This window comes from Ascaphus truei, chromosome 2 (genome assembly GCF_040206685.1).
Source record: "Ascaphus truei isolate aAscTru1 chromosome 2, aAscTru1.hap1, whole genome shotgun sequence".
In the NCBI taxonomy this organism is placed as follows: domain Eukaryota; kingdom Metazoa; phylum Chordata; class Amphibia; order Anura; family Ascaphidae; genus Ascaphus; species Ascaphus truei.
In genome coordinates, this window is record NC_134484.1 from 346,166,520 (window position 1) to 346,191,192 (window position 24,673).

Below are 24,673 nucleotides of genomic sequence, written 5' to 3' on the forward strand. Positions count from 1 at the left end.
GAACAACACACACACACACACACACACACACACACTATGACACGGCTTAAGTTATGGCACCAGTGAGCACGTGCGAGCAACGGATCGCCTGGCGGTGCTCGTGGCCTTCATCCGAGCGATCTGAGGACTTCAGATCACTCGTGACTGGGAAGCGTAGCGGGGACGTGGCCATGACGTCACGCGGCTGGTTTGCCCTCATTGGCTGAACCACCGCTGTGACCATCGCTCGGCCACTGCACCAAAAGTCAAATTTCTTGACTTTTCAAAACCTGGTCGCGCCATTGTGCTTTGTGCATGTGCACGCACGCGCACACGGACTGGGGCCGGCCCCATAGAGGGCTGTCCCTTGTTCGCACACCGGCGCGCGGTCGTGGTCACTGGGGACGAGGCCTTAGAGTGCCTGCACCTGTCCCCCACAGGAGGCCACTTGTCATTGCAGGGGCCGAAGCAGGAAAGACCACGGCTGCTGTAGCTGAAGCTTTTCTGAAGCAGAGCTGTCATTCACCGCTCAGCAGCCGCGGGCTTTCAGCTCCACACGTCACCCCCAAATTGACACTCGTCCTGGGAATGAATGCAGTTCAACATAGACTAATTAGTAATTAAGTTACAATTATGTACTCATTATACCAGTTATTACTTCCTACAGACAAAAATAACAAACCTCATAAAACATCAAGAGTGCCATGAAAGCAAGAATTGCGTTTAGAAATATTTTTGCTGAAGATCCACACTATTTTTTAGAGTGGCAAAATATTAATACAATTAAGGCATAAAGGCCCATATTTTTGAAGTGATGCTATGCCATAAGACACCTTGCAGGCTATTCAAGTGAATGGTCCATATTTACCAAGTAGTGCTACTCCATAAGACACCTTACAGGTTATTACGTTGCACTGCTTAGTAAAGGTGGCCCAATATGCTTCTTAGCCTAAATTTGTTGACAGTACTGTTAAGGATTGATACATTTTGTTCATCTGAATTCTTGTATCTTTAGCCTTTTGGGCATTGTTGATAAAGGGCCACAAGCCCGAAACGCGTAGGTGTTCTGTTTGTTTCGTTTTTCTGATCCATTAAACTTGTTTATTATGGGAACGCACCTCTGTGTTTTTTCAAGCTAACAGTGGAACCAGTGCTTCGTTTTTTTCCTCCTTCTTTGCATATTTATCTACATGAACGGAGGCACGGTATACCCCAGGACGAGTGGACTTTAAGGCTCCTCAACCACGTGAGTTTCAATATTCAATGTGAGTCCATTCCACTCTCCTTTTCCTACAAGTGGCTGTAAGGATTATTGTTTATATACCCCATGTCAATGCCATGATGTTGTTCTGATGCTGGACACCGGAAGGTGTATATTGTCCTTACCTCAGTGCCTGTGGGACTATATTTCCAGTTACACATCTGCTAGGCCGGTGGGAGTATTGTATCCGAGCCTTATTCATTACTTTCTTTGGAGGGGTACTCCACCCAAAACCTCAGCTGTTATCACAATATTTGCTGCCTTTTGTTTTAGAGCACCATACAACCTCGTCTGTTTGTTCAATATGCTTCTTAGCCTAAATTTGTTGACAGTACTGTTAAGGATTGATACATTTTGTTCATCTGAATTCTTGTATCGTTAGCCTTTTGGGCATTGTTTGAGCAACCTTATCCATATTGTCAGACCAAGTGTGCCAGTCTATGTTATCTAGGGGGAAAAAAGGCTAAGGCCTCGTTCAGGGTGCTGGCTTCGGAGGGAGGGCGTGCTGACGTGCTTGCTGCAGTGAGAAACAAAGTATTCAATTTGAATACTTGTTTTCAAGGTAGCTACTGCCCTGCCTCCGAAGCCAGGCGTTGCCGCTGACGACAGCTCAGTAAACGAAAATTTCGTTTCTTGGAGCTGAAGCCGCGTCACAGGGACCAAGGCAGCCAATGAAATCATTCTTCAGAATGATTTCATGGCTGCAGCTTGGATACTTTAACCCTGCAGCCTGTAGCCCCGCCCCCTCCCCAACGCTGAAAAGGCAGCTGGGGGATAATCACATGTCGCCAGCAAACTCCCAGCACTGCCTCCCGCACGCCCCCCCTCCGAGTCCTCAGCTGCCTCCCTGAACGAGCCCTAAAAGGGCAACGGATTTCATGGCTTCCTGTGCAAACTATAAACTCCAGTTTGACATTGCCAAAAGACATGGTGGTTTGAACAGGGTATGTGTAAACCCAGGAAGAGATAATGAAGTAATGTCATTCCCATGTTAAAATTCCCTACACAGTCCTTGTGCTTGTGTTGACCTGGAGAAAACCAGAGATTGTCAGATGTTACATTCTGTAACATTGTCACATTGTACAACATTGTGCTTGTACACTTCTTCATACAGCATTACAAATTATTTGTAATCCTATCGTTGATTTAATTTTGTACATTTCTAATAAGGGAAAAGAGGAGGAGGGATATATTTAACAACGTCCGCTGAGTATTAGCTTTTACTGAAATACTTGTGCTCCGTTGCATGTCTTTACCCAGTGGAAGCACTGTTTGCTAAGCGACAAAGGGGAAAGACAGTGTTGCAGACCTGTCAGCGGGACCAGCTTGATGGCTGTGCCATCGCACAGAGCTTACAGAGGCCTCGCACACTTCCCCCGAACAGGTAAACTGATTGCCAGGGGAGAGCGCGGGGTCACTGCAAGTGCCTCTTTCCTTCCATCCGGCTTCTCCTCCGGCATCTTCTGATTGCCTCATCTCTGCGACGTCACAGCAGCACATTGCCATAACTTTACGCCTTTACGTCATATGATGCCGTTATGTCGCTGAGATGAGGAGATGCTGGAGCAGGTAAGAGGCCCCTCGCTCTCCCCCGGCACCGAGCCCCACTTTATTTCAAGTCAGCTCTGTCAGACATGCAAATGCACCACAAGTGGTATTTTTATTTATTGTGCACTGTACCGTGGAGGGTTTTCGCTACTTTTTTATTTTTTTTTACACACCATAACTTTTTTTTGATGGCTGGTTATACTCAAATATTACATTTCTCCTTCACTTTTTTCCTATTGCCTCCAGCAAGAAAAGCCATAGAAATAAGAGTGATTACCTGGAGCCTGACAATTAAAAATTTCAGGGGCGAAAAAACATTTCCCGGTTTCTTCTGCAATGAACGCATAGTCCGTCTGGCTTAGACCACTGATAGCTGGCAGGAACAGGTTCCATAGTCCTTCTGCTTTAGCCCCTTCCTGTAAGCCCGAGGAAAACAAAAAACTCTTCGAGGTGCCTACTAAAATAGGGTAATTCTATACATTTTGAAACGCAAATTCAGCAAAACAAAACAGACTTTAATTTCTGGACAAAGAGCCAGAGATCACTTTGTTATTAACGCAATGGTGCCATTTACTTCCAACATATGGGGGCAAGTTAGACAGTATAGTCTTTGGGCACACTGCTTTATTACACCACACAGACTGCTTCGGCGCTGAGGGGCTTTATGTTAGGAAATAGGGTAACAGGGTACTGAGTATGTTTTGGAGATAAAAATACTACTCAGCATGGTAATGTATGCATCCTATTGGTGTATCAGAATGGGGGCAGCTGAGATATCTGGAGCTTCAGCACTGCAGAATCAAATATTTGTCCCTAACGCTCCTTGGACTGGGATTTTAACGCCTATACATTTCTTAAAGGGCATCAGAAGTGCAGCTGAATGCGGCCAACACAGGTGATGTGATTAGGCCGGGCGTGCTAACACCAACTTCTGAAGCTTGAAGTCAAGAGTTCGACTTCACAGGGCAACAATTAAAAGATATAGGCTACAACTTTCCCTGTAGTGGTAGGGTTTTAATCTGTGCCACACAAAACGAATGTTTGATAATGAACTAATAAACAGGACCGTGATGATAGTTGTAGGAGTTGTAATGCCGAGTTGCCAAAACAGTGCTTAGTAGTTGGATAACTAAGCGTCATAGCTAAAAGTTAAGTAACACTGGGTCTTTAAGGCAATACATTTAGCTATATATGCCATTTGTTGAGTTCACATTAAAACGTATTAGCTGCAGGAGAGGCTGGCACTGCAGAACAAAACTTGACTAGCCCATTCAGCAGCACAGAAGGTGCAAGATCTGATTTCCCAACACCTTTAGTTCACCAGGTCTACACAGGTCAAGAATAAAGCGGATAACGTTGAATGATTTTTAATGTTGTAGAGCCAGACAGAAAATGTGTGTAACATAAGCTTTGCTGTGCAGTACCTTCAGCTTTTCGATGATCAAGGGTTTCTTCCATCTCAGAGGCAAGTTTTCATTTTTGGTATAATATTCCAACACCTCCTGAAAAACAGATAAAAGTAATGAATTTGCCTCATGAAGAAAAAGCACCTATGTTACAAAGATAGGAGTGATGAAACAGCTCACCAATATGCGACACTTCCTTCCCTGCATTTGTGAAGTCAATATGCAGTACATATACTGTACGTATAAATGAACACAGATATATGGATTTGCTTTAGTGAACATACGGTAAGTGGCCCAAAGATACACAGCATGTTTGACTTCTCAAGACAAATAAGTCAAATTAATTAGAATAGGGGTACATACAACAAACAAAGAAGTGGTAGCCACCAAGATAACTCTATTACTGTGTACACACAGTAATGAATTATACCCAAATCAGTATAAAAGTATAAATGTCATTAGTTAAAACATAAGTGATATAATAAAATATATACCACTGTGGATCCTAAAAATAAAAACAGAGAGGGGTGAAGAAGCTGGTAGGTGTTAGAAGTAAACCAAGATCTATATATTGATCTATATATTATTAAGTGAGCAGTAGCTCAAAAAGAGCGTAACCTAAGTAGAGTGACTTCAATAGTCGATCTTCGAATGAAGCAAGCCCCAGTAGTGTTAAACTAAAGTATGTATCTGAGAGATCCCTCCAAGTGGAGCTGAACAAATGAAATGTACATCTAGAGTGCAGATAGTCAGTTAAAGCTGCAGTTCAGTCTTTTTTTTTTTTTTTTTTTAATTTATTTTTTTACTTCAATAGTTTCATGTGGGCAATCTCTAATTACCTAAAGAACTGTATAGCTGCCAGTCAATTCGTTCTCCATGTATTGATAGGCGAAATTTGGTGACATAATTAGAGCTGGCATATGTTTTTTATTTGCTTCTGTCAGTCAGTGGAAGCTCATGAATATTCATGAGCACTCCTGCACTGACATGTGCTAGAGGGAGGGCAGGGCTGACAAAGGGGTGTGCCAGAGCTTGTGACAGGACATGAAGGGGCAGTGCCTTAGTAAATGGCTGTTAAAATAGAATACAAGAAAATTGGTCTTTCAAAGTTGTTGTTTTTTTAAAAACAGAAAATGCTAAAAGTATTTTTTCTTACTACAGAACTGATTGTTTAAAAAAAACACACACATGCAGGATATTGACTGAACTGCAGCTTTAAATGCTGGGCAGAATTTACAGAACAAGCTCTGTCTCTTCTGTACAATGCAGGAACACTCGATGTCAATTCTAATGATTTACAAATGAGATGTAAAGTACATGCTCTTTGGGCCCTCTACTGGAGACAACATGTTTAACATGTCAGGTATATGTAGACGTAGAGAAGTGTTTGTATTTGTTGCAACTTGTGAAGCAAATACAAACAGTTTCTTCCATTGTAAACCAGATTATGCCCACTTAACTGTTTCTCTGCCAAATGGGCCGGCAACAGTGGCATTGAAAGAGTTCAATTTGGCAGATTCTGTTATTTGTAACACAGATTGAAGAGGGAAACAATAGACACAAAGGCACACTAGTGTATACATTATACAGTAAGCTGTGTCATGTGCTGAGACAGAACTAGACATCGCGGTACAAGTTAGATCCCACCGAAAGTCGGACCCAGCTTCAGCAATCTCTGCCCCGGGACCCTACCTGTGGAGCGGGGAGGAGGCAGCCCACCCAGGCAGTGATTGCTAAAGTTGGGCCCGACTTCCGATGGGGTCTAACTTCTGTGTTAGGACCACTTGGATGGGCTCCCAACACCGCTCCACAGGTAGAGCCTTGAGGGGTGGGAAAGGAGGACCATTAGAAATGCCGGATTGCTGTTCCTGCTACTAAAATTCGTGCCAGAACAGCGTTTCAGCTTGTGATTGGTGAGCTCCTAAAGGTGGCGAGCCTTAGTGCAGCCAAACCGACTGCACATATGGTAGTCCCGCCACTGGTCATGTGACTCCTTGCTAGCACATGGGGGCAAAAACTGGAGCAAATACCTTGGTACATAGAAGCTAAGAAGTGCAATAAGAAAATTACGCTTTTTGCCATATTACAGAGAGATTTTAATCTCAACAGCACACTAACCTGTTGAGCTGGGTACACATGCTGCTCCATGAACTGCTTCACCTGCTGTAGGACTCTCTCTCCTCTGACACTACGCAGGAACAGCTCCCCCATGGGGCCAGAGGGTGCTTTGGTTGTACGGATTTCGCTAAAACATTGAGCATTTACTGTATATCATTATTTAGTTTTAAATTACAAAAATAAAATAGACACTGCCTGCCTCATCTTAAATCTGCGAGCGAGGGAGAGGGAGTGGTTCAGTGAGTAAAGACCCTGACTGGCACTGAGAGTGTGAAGCAGGGGAGTCTGGTTTAATTCCCGGTGTTGGCTCCTTGTGACCTTGGGCAAGTCACTTTATCTCCCTGTGCCTCAGGCACCAAAAAACATAGATTGTAAGCTCCATGGGGCAGGGACCTGTTACTGCAAAATGTCTCTGTAAAGCGCTACGTAAAAATAGCAGCGCTATACAAGAACATGCTATTATTATTATATCTGGCAATGTACTAAACCTGTTCGGCCTCTCTGCTTCTAATGCTGTCCTCTCTCTGACCCACGCATACACACTGCACTGTCCCACCTGAAATCCCTCATATACCTCCCCCTACTTCTGGATCTTTCTTCCCCTCACCATCTGTCAAGCTGCCTCTCTTCTCGCCTTCAAGATCCGCATGAAATGTCAGCTTTACAATGAAGCCTTTATATAGTGGTGACAAGATGGTCACATAACCCACTGTATACACACTTGACCTTGTCCTATAAAACGTGCACTTCTATGCTGTAGTACTCTTTGCATACCAGATCAATTGTAAGCTTTTTTTAAAGCCCTGCATGCATTGGCTGGTGCTACATGAATACAAAACACTGATTTTAATTTACTTTTTTTCTGCAAATCGGAAAGAACAATGCTTCAGGTAACATTGAGAGCCAGTACCAGACTTTTACACTTTGGAGCAGGCATAGTGTATCATTCACTCTCTATGACTAGTACAAAAATGGTCAATTAGAGTATTGGTTCTCAACTCGTCCTCAGGTGGCTCAATCAAAATGACGGAGCCACGGATTGAACCACCTGGTCTTAAGCAGGGATATCCTTAATACCTGACCCGTTGGTGGGACTTGAGGACTGGAGTTGAGAACCACTGAATTAGAGCACCAGTCTCAAAGACGATGAAACACTGGAGTTGTAATACTGTAAAAATGAGTTAGTAACCTTTTAGCAATCCACAATGGTGACAAATGAGGTCAAGTCCAATCATTTTGTGCTGTCAGCAGCATGAAGTGAATAGAAAAGTTGCAATGATTCAAAGTATACAATGATCAGACAGGTTCTATAAACCATGCAACTTTTCAGCCTGTGTGCGCCTGCAATCTTTAAAATATTACTAAGTTAATACATTTGTCTTCTCTAACTGTCACTAGTTGGATCATTGTTACTGCTCGGTGACATCATATCGCCTGCATGTGCTAACATAACAAACGTGTTACCGTTTTGTTAACTTAAGTCCATTTTCTGCCAAAGGTTGAACCATCTCAGCAAATATGCTAGCATTTTCTGCACTGGAATTTCCGATAAGGAACCTTGCATAGATACCCTGCATTAGAAAATAAAGAAATGAATACAATTGTTGGTAAATGTTATTGACAAATAAGCATACAGCATTAAAATCGTGTTATTTACCATAACTACAAATGTTCAAAATATATGGTCTTTGCAGCAGGTTACTGAGGATTTACTCCACAAGAAGAACAGCTAAAAAAATATATATGGAAAAAGAGGAAATTAAATAATTAAAGCTCTTCTACCTTAATCTAAAGCAGCAACACAGGGCTGTTGGTTTTAAAATACTTATACTTATTGTGTGTTATATAACCTTTTAAGGCTGCGTTTATAGTGCCGGCGACGCGACTGTCGCGTCAACACAAATGCATTGTCGCCACTTATAGTGCACGCGGCGGCGCAAAGGAGCTGCCAAAAATCTGGTAGTCACCGATGTTTGATTTTTGGAGAGACAGTCGCCACATGTGACCAATCACAGAGCGCCAATTGCACTCTGCCCTCCCCCTTGGTGACGTCACTGGCCTTGTCGCCAGCGCCGTCTCTCAAACTTGAAATACAACTTTTGCGACGGCGATGGGTGACCTCATTGGTCGCGTCGCCGTCACCGGCACTATAAGCGCAGCCTAACAAGGAGGCCTTTTTTGGATGTGATCACGTTTGCATTTCTGTAGCAAACGTTTACAAGAAGAGTGAAACAAGGAGTGAAAAATGAGTACACAGTATAAAAAAGGGAAGATGGAGTAGAAGAAAGGGAACAGGGCCGCCAACAGGGGGGGGTCTGCCGGGGTTGGTGTCCCAGGCCCGCTGGCTGGGAGGGCCCGGCCGGCGCTGCACATTTTCCCCGACCTCTGGCCAGGCCCTGCTGCCGGTCGTGGCCCCAACTCTCAGCTGCCTATAAGCCTCTTTCCTTTCTCTGGGGGTGGGGGAGGGGAGGTGCTGCTTAAAATGTTTGTCCTGGGCCCCACGATTTCTGTTGGCAGCCCTGAAAGGGAATAGAGTAGGATGAGGGACACAAAGACAAATACATGGTAGAAACCACCTAAATAATATCCCCTTCAATATTCAGGTATGCAACAAATGATGTTGTTGAATGCAGTAACTCTGCCAGACAATCCACTGTTCATTGCCTTGGCCTATACTATCATGTTTACACCATTTCTCTCATTTATTTTTTATATACAGAATATAGGGCATGGTTGAGGTTCAGTAATTAAAACCTAACTTCAATAATCTTTCTGAAAGTGTGTAAGAAAAGGTTATGGTTTTCTTAAGGGATTATACTGCAACCAATTAAACCAGGGCTGTATAAGTCTCTCCCCACTTGCTGCTTTCGCAACACTCCACGTACTCCGAGTATCCTTCCTGCGTCTCTGCGACCACGCGTGGGTCCTCAAGCATTACCTGTAGGCATGTTTGTAACTATGAAGTGAAGTTTATGTTAAACCTAAAAGCTATTTAAACTGTGAGCCTAGCACACCCATGCACAAACATTCCAGTTTGGCTACGTGCCACAATCTTGGACTAGTACCAATAACAGTTGTCGCTTCAAATAATTAACATGGGATCTGTGACAGAGTGAAGTCAACTCCTATCAGTTACGCCTGGGAGACATATGTCTGAGTGCTTCATCCAGCACTCATAAGGGTTAACTCAGGTGGAAGTTAGGAAATCAGAACTCTTTAGCTGACACCTCAGAGCCAGCAAGGTAGATAAAGGATCATGTGACTGGCAGTAGCTGCCAGAGAGAGAGAGAGAGAAGCACACTGCTGGGTGAGCCCTTAGCCAGAGGGATTTCACCAAAGACTACTTCAACTAAAGTAAGGATTATTCACTTGTTTACTGACTGCTTAAAGTACCCTTATGGTTTGGTTCTGGTTTAGCCAGCCAGCCTGCTAGATAGGTCTGCTGTGTTATTAGTCAGTTTTTCTCCCAAAGTGGAGCAGGATTTATTTTGTTAAAGGGACAGTGTACCCGCATGTTATGTTACTGTGGAGAAATAAAGCCACTGAACGTTCTTATTTATCCTGAAACTACACGTGTGGACTGTCCCTGACCTCGGCTACAGGCCGTCCTGCCACAGGATCTTTACCTGAAATATACCTGCACTCTTAAAAAAGGCGAGAGCAAGAAAAAAACTCCAATCAGACACTGATGAAGAGACAGCTCTGGAGCGACTATAAATGCTCATCAAGTCCTCGAATGCTGGGATACCTGCCAAAGACAGAGAGACAGAGTATTATACATTTACAAATATATCCAGAACAACGCACAGTTTTTTCAAGACGAATAACATTTAGTAATCTTGTCACAGTTTATACCAAGCAGAAACCCATGCTGCTTCAAAGTTAGTCCTTTTTCAAAGGCGCACTCCCTCCTATAGCTAAAGCAAATGAATGGCAGTGACATTTTTATTAGGTTAACAGAGTAATTCTATATTGTGCGAAGCAGCTGATCCCACCGCAATCTGCTGCGGAAAAAAAAGTATTTTTTTACCTTTTTAGTGTTGAGGGTTTTTGTAACCTACAGTGCTGAAGACATTTTGGAGTATTTGATGCTAACAGCGTTCAAACCTAGTAATGATAATATTCCTGAAAATAACCCAGACAAATAGAGATCATGGGGTTCAGAGGGGGATGTCACTGCCCAAAACTGAATGAAGGGAATCCCCCTTTTGATCTTGTGGGGGTGTCACCCCTCTCAGAGCCTCAAAACATATAAGGGGGCTTGCCCCACTCTCCTCCGGCTACCTTGTGTAGCTGAAGGGGAATCTCATAGATTTCTTGGGGTTCAGATGTTGGAACAACCCAAAATAAAAAGGGGGTGTCACCCGTTTGTAATGTAGCTCCTACGTGAAGCCATTCTGAAGGGGTTAAAGCTGCAGTTCAGTCTTTTTTTTACATTTTTTTTATTTTTTAACTTCAATAGTTTCATGTGTGCAATCTCTAATTACCTAAAGAACTGTATAGCTGCCAGTCAATTCGTTCTCCATGTATTGATAGGCGAAATTTGGTGACATAATTAGAGCTGGCATATGTTTTTCTTCTGCTTCTGTCTCTCAGTGGAAGCTCATGAATATTCATGAGCACTCCTGCACTGACATGTGCTAGAGGGAGGGCAGGGCTGGCAAAGGGGTGTGCCAGGGCTTATGACAGGACATGAAGGGGCAGTGCCTTAGCAAATGGCTGTTAAAATAGAATACAAGAAAATTGGTCTTTCAAAGTTGTTGTTTTTTAAAACAGAAAATGCTAAAAGTACTTTTTCTTACTACAGAACTGATTTATTAAAAAAAACACACATGCAGGATATTGACTGAACTGCAGCTTTAAGTGTTTTTATTTTTAACAATCCCACAGTAAACAAGCTTTGGAAATATTTTATAATCTGTATCTAATTTTGTATGTTGATATAATGGTTTCTCAATCCTCAGATCTACAGCTACATTTTTTTTTCCTTTTGTTATGTTTGTAAAGTAAGCATGATATAGCTGGAAAGATCACCAGGACCTCCAAGCTGTATTTTCAATACAAAAGTGTTTATTTTACATAAAAGAAAAAACTATGTTTCGGCCATAAAGGCCTTCATCAGGTTCCCATCGTGATTGGGTGACTGGAATAATGGAAGTGTTATCGTGACAGACAACGGACCCCAAGGAAAACAAATACATAGAACCTGTGCTCCTTCCTTTATGAAGTTATGCAACTTGTAAAAAGATTGGCCTCACATTTATGGAAAAAGAATATACAATTCCAGCTCTCCTTCCCAAATTGGCTGGCAATTAGTGACATTTCTGCATTTTGAACCCAAGTCTAATAACAAAGGAGCAATTTAAGTTGCATCCCTTCATAAAAAAACAAAATGATTTAAGCCTGCTAACCCTGTCAAGGTAAACTCCAAATATAGCAGGTACCTACGCTGAATGTATAGAATTTCTTATTGACTAATCTGCATAGAGGGGATATTGGAAACCAAAGGAACTAATCGTATCGTCAAGTGAGAGTGTATTTCAAGAGAAAAGTGATTCAGGGACAGAGCCCTCAGGCACGCCAACAGACAGGTTGACAGGAGAAGAGAAAGAGCTAGCACTAGACTGATGAAGCAGTTAGAAAGATAAGAGGGGAACCAGGGCTTTGTTACAGACACAAAGGGAGTCAAGACTTTGCTGCTGATTGACGGTGTCAAAAGCAGCAGAGGTCAAGCTAAATTGGAAGGGAGAAGAGCCCTTGATATTTGCTAATGTGTACACTATTAACTTCATCAGTGAGGACAGTTTCAGTGGAATGAGCGTTTCGGAAAGCCAAATTGCAATGGGTCTAAGAGAGTAACATCAAAGAGAACAACGTTTGGCACACCCCTGCGGCTGAAATGGCGTGACAACCACGTTCCCGTCTCTCTCGCGCCGCTTCAAATAAATGACTGCTTCTCCCGCTCTACATGTACTGACGCAGTGCGCCAAATGTTGTAATAACGTTGGCTACATCTGTAAGAGGTTGATCCAGGGAGAAATCTGACTGACATTACTTTAGGTCAGGAAGAAACATTATTAGGAGACATAATTGGTAAATGTTTCATTGGATTTTTTGTTGGCCTTCCTCTGGATTAATATAATGATGAATTGATAATGATGAATGATTAACCAGCTACTTCCTGATCAAGATCAACAAAACAATTGCATCTTACCTTTCATATGGGAGATAAGCCTAAATCAGGTGTCAATTTGATTTCCTCTAAGCATGACTCCCCACAAAGCTTTGAACAATAAAGGTTATACATGACCCATACTAGATAAACATTCACCCACACGTCAAAGGCCAGGTGACAAAGTTATTCCCATAAATGGAGCTCCGATCAATATCCTAGCAGTTTAAATTTGACTAAAATAACAACCTTCTGTCAAATTAACATGAAAAAAACAGTTCTCACCTTCTACATCAATAAAATTTTTGCCACTACCGTGACCGAAGAATCGAACTTCTCTAGGCCAAAAATAGAGTGAACTGAAATAAGCCAAATCTGCCATTGGATGCCCAATGGTGGAAAGTTCCCAGTCAAGAACCGCCATCACACGTGCCTGAAATAATCAGAAAATGTAAGGTTTAGAGGTTGGCAAATCTAAATACATGGCATGAGTGATTTGCTTATAAGAATGATATATAGATAAAGATATAGATATCTATCAAACACTCACTTCTTTATTTACAAAAGCACAGTAGTCAAAAGACCAGTATAAAAAGCAGATAGCAGAAAAAGTAAATGGAAATTCCTCTAACAGACAAAGGGCCTTAAACCAGTATCTCTGAAGTTGCCATTGCCAAAACACAGTTTGGCATGTTCGCAAGAAGCGGAATGAATTGTGAGAGAAAAAAAACGGTATTCTCTATTTCAAATCACTTCTAAACAAAAGTGACAACCCACATGGGTTCACAGCCAATAGTACTTTCTTTAGAAGCGGAAAAACAAGATGTGGTGATAAATACATCCCCAGTCTGACTTATGGGTTTTGCTCTCTCAGCCAAAACCATATTTCAGGCTCTGGATGTAACTCGCAATACCAATCTCACCACTCTTTAGGTGGCGTTAATAAAATGTGAGTTTTTAGAAGCGGTTTGCATAAGGGAGCTACTACACTAGCAGTTGTGATAAAAAATGCGAGTTGGAAGCTTTTTTGTCAAACCGATTGGATTGTTAGAGCTGAATTGAAACCGCTTTTAAAAAAGCCATTTAGATGCGGTTTGGACATGCGATAAGTGCACTTAAGAAGCGGGTTGTCCCACTTTGGAGCTAAGAGAACAGGCCCCAAAGTGTCTTATATGAAATTCATTTTCCCCTGGCAACAAAAGCTGTAAAAAACATAACCCAGACAACAATGTCGCTTATTAAAGCCGCAATACCATACAGGAACCATGTTTTCCCTTTATTTGTCCTTGGGGGGCTTCCCAGAGCTCAACTCCAAAACTCCAAACTCCGGGGAATTCCATCCTTGGAGGACATTTTTATTACAACTTAAATCTCTTGGACAAGAGTATGTGTCTGTGATAACAAAATGGTGACCAGGATCAGCCTCAGTCTGGCAGTCAAGAGGGCTTGACATGACAGGAAAGTTGTAACTTTCTACTGGGTGACCCCGTGGACATCTTTCTTTTGTTCCAGGAAAAATAAAAAAAGCTGTGTGTGCTGTGCACGCGCATAGTAAGTGAAACTTCTTTGACTTTTGTCACAGAAATTGTATTTGTGTTTGTGATGTTTTAATTAAAAATCAAAATACAATTTCATTGACAAAACGCAAATAAATTTGACTTATAACGCGCATGCTCGGCACACATCCCCTGTATTAGCTATTTGCACTAAGTGTGAATTCCTCGTGTGTGCGTGTGACTGAGTGTGCGTGTGACAGAGAGTGTGCGTGTGACAGAGAGTGTGCGTGTGACAGAGAGTGTGCGTGACAGAGAGTGTGCGTGTGACAGAGTGTGCGTGTGACAGAGTGTGCGCGTGTGAGAGTGTGTGCGTGTGACAGAGTGTGTGCGAGTGACAGAGTGTGTGCGTGTGACAGAGTGTGTGCGTGTGACAGAGTGTGTGCGTGTGACAGAGTGTGTGCGTGTGACTGAGTGTGCGTGTGACTGAGTGTGCGTGTGACTGAGTGTGCGTGTGACTGAGTGTGCGTGTGACTGAGTGTGCGTGTGACTGAGTGTGCGTGTGACTGACTGTGCGTGTGCGTGTGAGTGTGCATGTGCGTGTGCGTGTGACTGTGCGTGTGACTATGAGTGTGCATGTGACTGAGTGTGCATGTGACTGCGTGTGACTGTGCGTGTGACTGTGCGTGTGACTGTGACTGTGTGTGCGTGACTGAGTGTGTGTGTGACTGTGTGTTCGTGAGACTGAGTGTGCGTGCGTGTGACTGAGTGTGCGTGTGACTGAGTGTGCGTGCGTGTGACTGTGTGTGCGTGCGTGTGACTGTGTGAGTGTGCGCGTGACTGTGAGTGTGCGCGTGACTGAGAGTGTGAATTCCTTGTGTGTGTGTGTCAATTAGTGTCTGTGTGTTTGTATATATGTGTGTGTGTCAGTCAGTGTATGTGTGTCAGTCAGTGTGTGTGTGTCCCCATAGAGCTGCGTGTCCTGCTGCAGCCAGGTCCACACAAGGGGGTTACAGGAGGGCACGGTAATGTGCGTGGGGCGCTCTTCCCTCTGATTATGCTGTGGAGGACGCATAGCACAACAGCCTCTTCTGCCGCCATCACTGCTGCGCATGCGCGGCATAGGAGCGGCAATGGCGGAGGTTCACTCGCCCCCGATACACAGTTGCGCAGCACGCAGACCCCGCAGCCATTGTTGGCTTCCTCCGGCAGCCGGGTCAGCGGCCTCCAGCCCCGCGGGGAGCCGATGTAATAATGCATCTGGGGGGAATGGCGTATGTGCTGGAGTGGCCGGAGCTGAGGGGAGGGGTTAGCCATCAAAACACAACAGCGCATGCGCGGCATGGCAGCGAGAACGGCGGCCATTAGTATCGCCGCCAGCGCCGCATATGTCAGCGGCCGTGTGGGGAGTGCGGCGGCCATCAGGCCGTTAGGAGCGGCGGCGGCGGCGATACCGCATTGATTTTTGGAGCGGGTGTGATGTCAGTGTTGGGGTCGGGCTGAGCCAGAACACAGCCCGGCCTCAACTGCCAGCACTGACGTCACATCCGTTTCATTTCTGTCTCCACAATTCTTTTTTGCCCTAGTTCGAATAAGGTGCCACTAAGGAAGTTTCACTTAAAAAAAAAGCCATATTTCTCCCTGATAAATTAAAATAGAAAAGGAATTGGCTTTTTAAAAATAATATATTGTACCTCTGTTGGGTGGAAAATAATATTATCAATCCTGAAATCCCCATGGATCAATGCCTCTTCATTATCATTGCTTGGCAAGTTGTTAATCAACCAGTCGGAGAGCTGGTTCATTGCTGGAATATCAGTATGTGCAGCTCTTTCATACTGCTTTTTCCAAGTGGTCACCTGTAAATCAAAACAATAAATACATACAGAAGCAAAGTGCATTCATGCTTGGAATGTTCCAACCCTCTCAGGAGTCTAATGGGCTCTTACATTACTTAACCTTGGTGGCCATAATGATGTTGAATTTTACCCTATATAAAATTCTACTAATTAATTCCATTGAATTTCATGATGAAGAAGCTTAAACAAAGATAAGGATTAGACAGTCTCCAGTTCGAGCTTCACAAAGGGACCATGAACAGTAGGTCTCAAACATTGCTCTGTATACGGTTTGTCTAGCAGTTTTAAATGTAAGTTTTTCTTATTTTCTACTTGTTGTGTGCTGTGGACTTTCTGTGTTAGATATACAGTACCATGTTTACCAGCAGGGTTAGCGCAGCTAGCGCTCCCTAATCCTACTGGCACCGCAATCAGTTATACTCAACTATACTGCTGTATTTTTGCACTTATTCGGTTTTTTTTCCCTCTGTAGAAGCTTATAAGTTTGGAGAGCTTTTTGTATATTTCTATTGGGTAAATATCATACATATGATTATTATTTACCTGGGTAGTTACTTATAGCCGTAAAGAGCCTGGAGATTTCATGGTGGAAGGTACTCCATATTCGATTCATAACACTTACATTGCAAACTCTCTAGGGCAGGGGTCTCTTTTTCCTATTGTCTGTTGCACTTATCGTACAGTATAACTACCTGCATTTTATTGACTCTTTCTATAAAGCACCATAGCAATGAAAATGTACATACATACATACATACAAACGTTTTACTTTCCATGAATAGCAGGAAACACGTGCAGCTTTTGCTAAATAACACAGCCTAGCAAGCTGTATCATTCTGCTCTGGAAGCATAATTTCCTCAGGGGGGCAAATAATATCTAAAACGAATATTCTAGGCTTCTTTATGTTTTCATTCCCATAAGAAAGCTAAGGCGTGTGCGACTAAAATTGCACTCCATTTCAGTTACATTCATTATTAGGTAGTTCCAAAAACTTTTCCCTGTGAAGCATGAGCGGCTGTCAATTGGACCTTGTGACAAAGTCTGTCAGGAGACAAAGCATTACCTGTCTCTGGCAGTATCCCTTCCCTTTGCCGTATCCAGACAGATTTAATGTGTGTATGTTAAATGAATGCAGCCGAGACAGGGTTTCAGTCACAGCAACATACAAGGCAGATCTCTCCGCAGGGCTGACTTCTGGAAGAGTGACGTCTCTGAAGATACGACCCTGGCAGCGCACAAGGAAAAGAGACAACAGGTAAACAAACCATTGGGCAATGCAGACTATCCACACACATATCAGGAACTCAACTTGTGTTATTTCATGTAAAATTGCTATGTGATGAACGCCCATTTACACCTTTACAAATTGATGAACAGCATTCAACCAGCATTCTGATTCTTTACCAACTACTACTCAGTTTCTAGTTAAATGTGAAAAATAATACAGGAGACGGAGCAGTTGCTCCCACAGACATTGTTATAAGGTGCAAGGCAAGTTATGATGTAGAGTAATAACTAGTTTGGCTGGAAGGGATACTTCCCCAAATGAAGCATACACTTTATCCTTCCAAACAGCTCACTGAACACTAGTCATTATGAAACACCCATGAAAATGAACCCACCTGGACATGATCCATGACATAGAATTCAGTTCCAATCACCGACACATCTTTACAGTACAATAAGGGCCTGGGTACAGGAAAGCCTGCTGCAAACAAGGACATCTGCACCTGGTATTCCCGTTCAACCTAGAAACATACAATTATAGAACAGTCCCACATACTGTATAACAATAGAAAAAGAAAAACCAGCGCACAACTCTCATGGTGTAGTAAATAAAATATGGATTACACACATTATATTTTATTTACTACACCATGAGAGTTGTGCAGGATATTTCTTTATCTTAAACTAGCACCTCAGGATGTTGTGCTATCCTAACTAAACAGCAGCAGAATCTCAGTTGTCACAACACAGGTTATATTGAAAATATTCTATCACTTATGTGTGTATAAGACACTTTTTGATCTACACATCCCTATACCTGTATATATTTTTCACGGATTTTCAGTGCTATTACATCAATAGCAGCCCATATCCAAGTGGCCCATTATAAGTGGCATGTCTACTGAACAACTGAAGTTTAAAAGGAAGTTCAAAAGAAGTGAGGAAGAAGTGGACACCCCAACAGGCCCTGATTCCTGCATTTGAACTACGCTGGAAAGGAGGATATCATCAATACCAGACTGCATCATTACTGCTGTGATGCTGCCTTTACCATTTATATTTGCTGTGACTTCACTCCTTCTCAAAGTATGCACTTCTTTTTACCAGCCTCAGTATGTCTCTAACGCTATTAATATATATCCATCTCTCCTTCCTTCACCACTTCTCTGTTCACATGAACTCCTTTCTTACCTGCGTCCTCTGTCACCACACTGCTATATCCCCTGCACTAAAAAACACCCCTACAAATCCACCTCACAGATTCTCTTTCTATCCATGCTTCTCCTCCTTGCTTCTGGGGATATCTCTCCCAATCCTGGTCCCTGTCTTATTCCTACATGCGCTCGTCCTTGCCTGCCAACTGCAACCTCTACTCCTTCTGGTGTCAACCCCTCCAACCTTATACCCATCCCCTGCCACCCTCCCTCCTCTCTCCCTTTCTCCTGTGCCCTTTGGAATGCTCGCTCCCTCTCTAACAAGTTCCTCTCTGTGCATTACTTCTTTCTCTCTCACTCCCTGCTTCTCTTTGCTATAACTGAGACCTGGCTCACTCAGTCTGACTCTGCTCTGGAAGCTGCCCTCTCCTACGGTGGCCTTTCCTTCTCCCACACTCCGCGCACTGATGGCAGGGGTGGAGGCGTGGGGCTCCTGCTCTCCTCTCTCTGTCGTTACCGAACCCTTCCTATTCCTCCCTCTCTTGCTTTTCCCTCCTTTGAGGCTCACACTGTCCAGATTTTCTCTCCTCTCCCTGTTCATGTGGCGGTCATCTATCGCCCACCTACCTCTACTCATCCCCCTTCTGCCTTTCTGTCTCACTTTGAATCCTGGCTCTCTTTCTTCATCTCCTCAGACTCCCCTGTTCTTCTCCTTGGGGACTTAATTGCCTCATTGATGACCCCTCTCTCCCTTGGGCTTCCCGCTTTCTTAATTTCTCTAACCTCTTCTTTTGGCCTTCAACAGTGGACTGCAGCCAGCACCCACAAGGATGGCCACTACTTAGACCTGGTTTTCACCAAGAACTTCTCTCTCTCCGATTTCTCCATTTCCCCTTTTCCTCTCTCTGACCATCATCTCATCTCATTCTCTCTATCTCGCTTCTCCCCCTCCATCTACACCCCGGTTCTGCAGAAACCTGCGCTCTATTCACTTACCTGACTTTGAGTCCACTTTACGCTCCTCCCTCTCCTCTCTCAGCTCCGCTACAGACCCCGACAACCTGGTCAGGAACTACAACTCTGTCTTGTCCTCATCTCTTGATCTACATGCCCCACTTTCTCTCTGCCGCACTCGCCCTTCTAACCCTAGACCCTGGCTAAATTCCCGCACACGCATGCTGCGTTCCTCCACTCGTTCCTCTGAATGCCTCTGGAGGAAGTCTCACACTCTCGCAGACTTCCTTCACTACAAATTTATGCTATCCTGTTTCAACTCTGCCCTCTCGCAAGCTAAACAAGCCTACTTTTCTGCACTAATCAACTTGCACAAGTCTAACCCACGCCGACTGTTCTCTGTCTTTGATACTCTACTCAAACCACCCTCAGCTGCCTCTCCTTCCTCCATCTCCGCTCAGGACTTTGCTGACTATTTTAAGGAAAAGGTGGAATCCATACGTCAGAACATCCCGCAATATCACAAAGATACGCCCTTTCCTCTGTTGCTCGACTGCTAAAACTCTGACTCAGGCCCTCATTCTCTCCCGTCTTGATTACTGTAACCTCCTGCTGTTCGGCCTTCCTGCCTCTCACCTGTCTCCCCTACAATCTATCCTAAATGCTGCTGCCAGAATCACTCTACTCTTTCCTCGATCTGTCTCTGCATCTCCCCTCCTGAAATCCCTCTCCTGGCTTCCAATCAAATCCTGCATCTCACACTCCATTCTTCTCCTCACTTTTAAAGCTTTACACTCTTCTGCCCCTTCTTACATCTCAGCCCTAATTTCTCGCTATGCACCACCCCGACTCTTGCGTTCTGCTCAAGGATATCTTCTTTCTACCCCCTTTTTATCTAAAGCCCTCTCCCGCCTTAAACCTTTTTCACTGACTGCCCCACACCTCTGGAATGCCCTTCCCCTCAGTACCCGACAAGCACCCTCTCTATCCACCTTTAAGACCCACCTTAAGACACACTTGCTTAAAGAAGCATACGAATAGCACTGTGGATATTCTGAACACATGATACATAAAGCTTGGCCCCCTGCAGACGCACTTACCAGAACTCCCTCCTACTGTCTCTGTACGTTCTCCCTACCTACCAATTAGATTGTAAGCTCCTCGGGGCAGGGACTCCTCTTCCTTAATGTTATGTTTGTCTGAAGCACTTATTCCCATGATCTGTTATTTATATTATCTGTTATTTATTCGATTACCACATGTATTACTACTGTGAAGCGCTATGTACATTAATGGCGCTATATAAATAAAGACATACAATACAATACAATACAATAACACAGAATTTATATTTAAATATCACAACACTTATAAATCACAATATATATCACCAATTGTCACTATCACTTATTGTTTTTATCCGCATACTGTATAACAATATCTGGTATCATTAAGTGCAGAACGATACCACAGATGTTGCCAGTGACATTTTTTGTCCCCAGGGATAAATCAGCATGGCACAATGTAACAGTACTGTATATTGCAATATATCACAACATATCCTTGAAAGAACTAAATCTCGAGTCATGGGCAACCACTTTGTGTTAACTCATCTAAAAAAAAAAAAAAAAAAATGGACTCAACAATTGCGTTTATTTTAACATATTTGTTTCAGAAGAGGCTTATTAATACATTTTAAAAACTGCACTGGAAAAACTTCGCATTTAAGTGAGCCCTATGTTTCGGTTCCAGAAAGTCAAATGATTGTCCATTAAAGCGAGTTCTACTCTACCACGAATTTGTTAGCACGCTACATTATTGTAACTGCTTTATAAACAAATTATAATAATGAGAACTACCGTGCATCTCTTCGTTACTATACCCAATGTTGGCTTCTCTCATTTTTCTTGTGAGGATGTAAAAGCATGTTCGCCATATAAAAAGGTACAGCACAAGTGCAGTGAGGACATTAGTAAAAGCCATGGGTTCAGAAGACTTTGGCACTGCGGATGATAAAAGGTGCGAATACATCTGCAAACTATACTTTACCCGGTGGGCTCCTGGCAGCAGTGGGCCATGTGGTTTCTTCCTGAGAACATATTTCCTCTGGCCTTTCTGAAGGAAAAATGTAGGGTTGGATTGGCCTGATCTGTATGAAGATAAAATAAAATGTTTGTTATCATATGGCCAGTTTGTTATATAAAACTAGGGCTAAACAGCGATTGTCTCAACTGCCCAAAAGTCTATGGAACATTAAACATGACACACAGATGCTCCCCGCATGAATTCGCACAATCACATGAGACTTCTTTAAAATCAAATGGTATGAAAGCTCACGTTCAAAAGCATGCAAGGTACATATACCGTATGATGTTTAAGTTAATTTAAGAGAGTCCAAACGGAATTTATTTGACCCTCCCTTTTACTTTATATTGATTATTGCAATGGGCAAAAAGTATTTAAAGATTAAAATCTATTAAAAAGCAGCTATCCCTCCTACCTGACCACCCTTTTAAAAAAGCTCCCAATGCTGATGCAGTCAGAAATAGTCGTGTCGTGAGAACGATCAGAGCTGAGACTTCTTGAAAACGCATAGATGTGATCTACTACATGGACTATTTCTGACTGCGTCAGCATTGGAAGCTTTGTTCAGGAGTCGAGGAAATTACCATTAGATTTAGACTGGTAGGAACAGGCCTCAAGACAGAGTTCATCCCCAAAACGTTGACCCCCACTTATGAAGTTCCACTGATATTTGTATTGCTCCTTTATTTTTTTGATCCTCTCCTTCACTCCCCATTTTTTTTGTCTCCCATTTTTTTGCTCAGCATAATCTGCATCTATCTTACATTGATCATCCATACGTAGGATAAGTATGTTATGTTTTGGTATACTGTCTTTTCAGTATTCCTTATTAGCTATTGTCTTACAGTATGTGAAGTGTATTTGACTCAGTTCGCATACGATTTACCTTATCCACAGTAAATTATCACTGATTCAATTATGTCTTTCTAACGTTTTTCTAGATCTTGCTTATTGAGTGCTGGGAACCTCCCCCCTTTTGTTACCATTATTTTTGAGGGAATACGTGTCCCATGATTGTTCCCGTCGCACCTTCCCCGCAATTGTTGCGCTATACCAGATATCATTAGCTGTTCGGTCTGCACCATACACAGTACTTGCAGTCAGCAATATGTTCTCCCTCTTATCCTGAGCGTCTCTGAAAAGGCCTTGTCCAGGGTGGCGCTGAGCAGGTGCGTGCGCTCACCCTGGACACGTTGCGACAACGCATGTGGCCTGCGTGTGCGGGCGGGTGTGCCTGCTCGCCGCTTAGCCGCATGCCAAGCAAGCAAAATTGATTTTGCTGCTCGCAAGCACGTCACGTAAGCGGTTCACCCAATGAGGCGTCAGAGCCGCGCCCCCAGACGCGCGCACCTAACTGGCCAGGAAAAGCATGGCCGAGCAGGGCCAGCGCGCCTGTTTCCACCCTAGACGAGGCCTAAGCCTGTTTGAAATTAAGTTATGTCACAAATGTGGGTGTGCTTATCAGCCATTTAGGTTTCAGGCTCATTTTACAGGACAAAAAACACAAAAGCGAAGAATTATTAAGCAGGGGAAAAAGAGAGAGGCAAAATCAGACAAGTGAAGAAATCTTTATAAAAAAAACTGTACCAACCCATTCATTTGCAGGAACTATTATTCTTTATTTGCAAAGCACCAGCATATTCTGCAGCGTGGTACAATAGGGGTATAGAGCATCATTAATTGCAAAAACTGAATGACACACGTAAAGACAAACAAATGCAAACAGATACAGAAGGGAATGAGAGCTTACACTCGAGGGAAAAGAGGCAATTTTGAAACAAAAGGCAAAGTTGCTGCTCATTGTGGGGGTGGAATTTGCCTCAGGGTGGGGATTGGTGCCGCCGCACCGCTGGATCTATTAAGGTTTGTGGGTGTGGATGCTGAAGGGTGTTAGTTAGCATGGAGTTTGATCCAGTTGCACAGCTGGTACCAATATGGTTTGTGGATGCTAAAGGTAGGCCAGATTGTGACGGTGAAGAGGGAACCAGGCTCATAAATAAAGGTTACGCACGTTTGGTTACCTCTGATCCATGTGTTGGGGTTCAGGAGTGTCAGCTCTTGGAGCCAACTTTTGTTAAAGCATTACCTGTAATTATGCGACAATAAAGAATTATTGTGTTTTTACCATTCCAGGGATGCCAGCAGCAGGGATTGCTGAGGTATGAGTTTCAAGGGGGGTTATAAGGTTGTGAGGGGGCTTGTAAAGTCCAGTCCTAAGTCTATTTTAAAGTGTGTGGAGACTATGGCTAGAAAGAAACAAAGTGCAGCTTTTTATTCTATTCCCCATACCAGCAAAACTTAGGATATTTTTAAAGTTTATTTTATTAAAACTGTGTGTCTTAAAACATATATGTTCATGCACAGAAATGAGCTGGGACTTTCAGACCCAATGCTCTGACCGGCCACTGGGGCTACCAATTGGTGTCAGTAGGTCAGGCAGGACATCTGGAGATGAAATCCCCAGAGGATGTCTGAGGTGTCAAAACCATTTGGACAGGAAGGAAGGACTCAAGTATCCACGTCCTGGGATCAATGACCGCTCTTTGCATTTCCATTTGCTCCACCAGACGGTGGAGCCGACAATGGGTTTGCTGGGGGGGAAGATGCTGCTGGTGGGCACATTTCCCATTGGCCGATACATATTTCCCGCACACCCGTTTTTTTTTTCAAGCTAGCTCAACACGCCCCCTGCATCTGACATCATCAGCTAGATGAGCCCTGCTCTGAGTGGCTGAGGAGAAATTTCTCACGCTTTGGATTGGGCTATAGTATTTTTTTAATGAAACCGAGAGGTATTATAACCCCTTGCACCCATCAGATAGTTAGTTCTCCAGTCCTCTAAGATTCTCAGATTCTAAATTCCAGTTTCAAGTCTCCAGCAAGAATGGGCTGCTTCAGCGAAAGCTGCCTGGAATATTTTCTGTCCTGTTTTTGCAACTGTTATCAGGGTTAGGATTCCCTGTACCTAGGAGTCTAGGTTGTTACCCCAGTTTCCAAGTGTGTCTTTTTGCTGTAGTTTGTGTATCATTGTGTGTATGCCTTTTCTTGTGAATACACTTGGTGGAGAGTCTGATGGTACGTGGTGGGGAATTCCAGAGAGAGGGACAGCACGGGAGAAGTCTGGTAGGCGGGACAGGCTTCACACGGTTTACTAACTACTGTCCTACATCAAGCGTAGATGTATACCCATTAGCACAGGGGTAGCCAACTTTAGTCCTCAAGGTTTTAAGGATATCCCTGCTTCAACACAGTCATCGACTGAGCCACCTGTGCTGAAGCAGGAATATCCTTAAAACCTGACCTGTTGGTGGCCCTTGAGGACTGGAGTTGGCCACCCCTGCTATACCATCTCATGCTTTAAATAATCCTTAAATAAATTGCAGTTACTACAATCCCCACTAATTTTTTTTCGCAAG

General features: G+C 43.4%; 1 protein-coding gene across 3 annotated transcripts in view; it reads right to left on the minus strand.

Moving 5' to 3' along the window:
* Window positions 1-24,673, minus strand: part of ACAD11 (acyl-CoA dehydrogenase family member 11) — a 91,459-nt gene that overhangs the window by 61,648 nt on the left and 5,138 nt on the right. For 2 of the 3 annotated variants that reach the window (XM_075586775.1, XM_075586774.1), the window contains exons 2-11: window positions 21,222-21,321; window positions 17,460-17,585; window positions 16,901-17,062; window positions 15,672-15,836; window positions 12,770-12,917; window positions 9,939-10,060; window positions 7,777-7,883; window positions 6,313-6,439; window positions 4,213-4,290; window positions 3,066-3,204 (exon numbers count right to left, since the gene is read on the minus strand). In XM_075586775.1, coding sequence (XP_075442890.1) covers window positions 3,066-3,204; window positions 4,213-4,290; window positions 6,313-6,439; window positions 7,777-7,883; window positions 9,939-10,060; window positions 12,770-12,917; window positions 15,672-15,836; window positions 16,901-17,062; window positions 17,460-17,585; window positions 21,222-21,321 — 1,274 coding nt within the window. Of the gene's footprint in view, window positions 1-3,065; window positions 3,205-4,212; window positions 4,291-6,312; window positions 6,440-7,776; window positions 7,884-9,938; window positions 10,061-12,769; window positions 12,918-15,671; window positions 15,837-16,900; window positions 17,063-17,459; window positions 17,586-21,221; window positions 21,322-22,848; window positions 22,872-24,673 lie in introns of those variants that run through there. The other variant, XM_075586776.1, reaches the window with a different exon arrangement.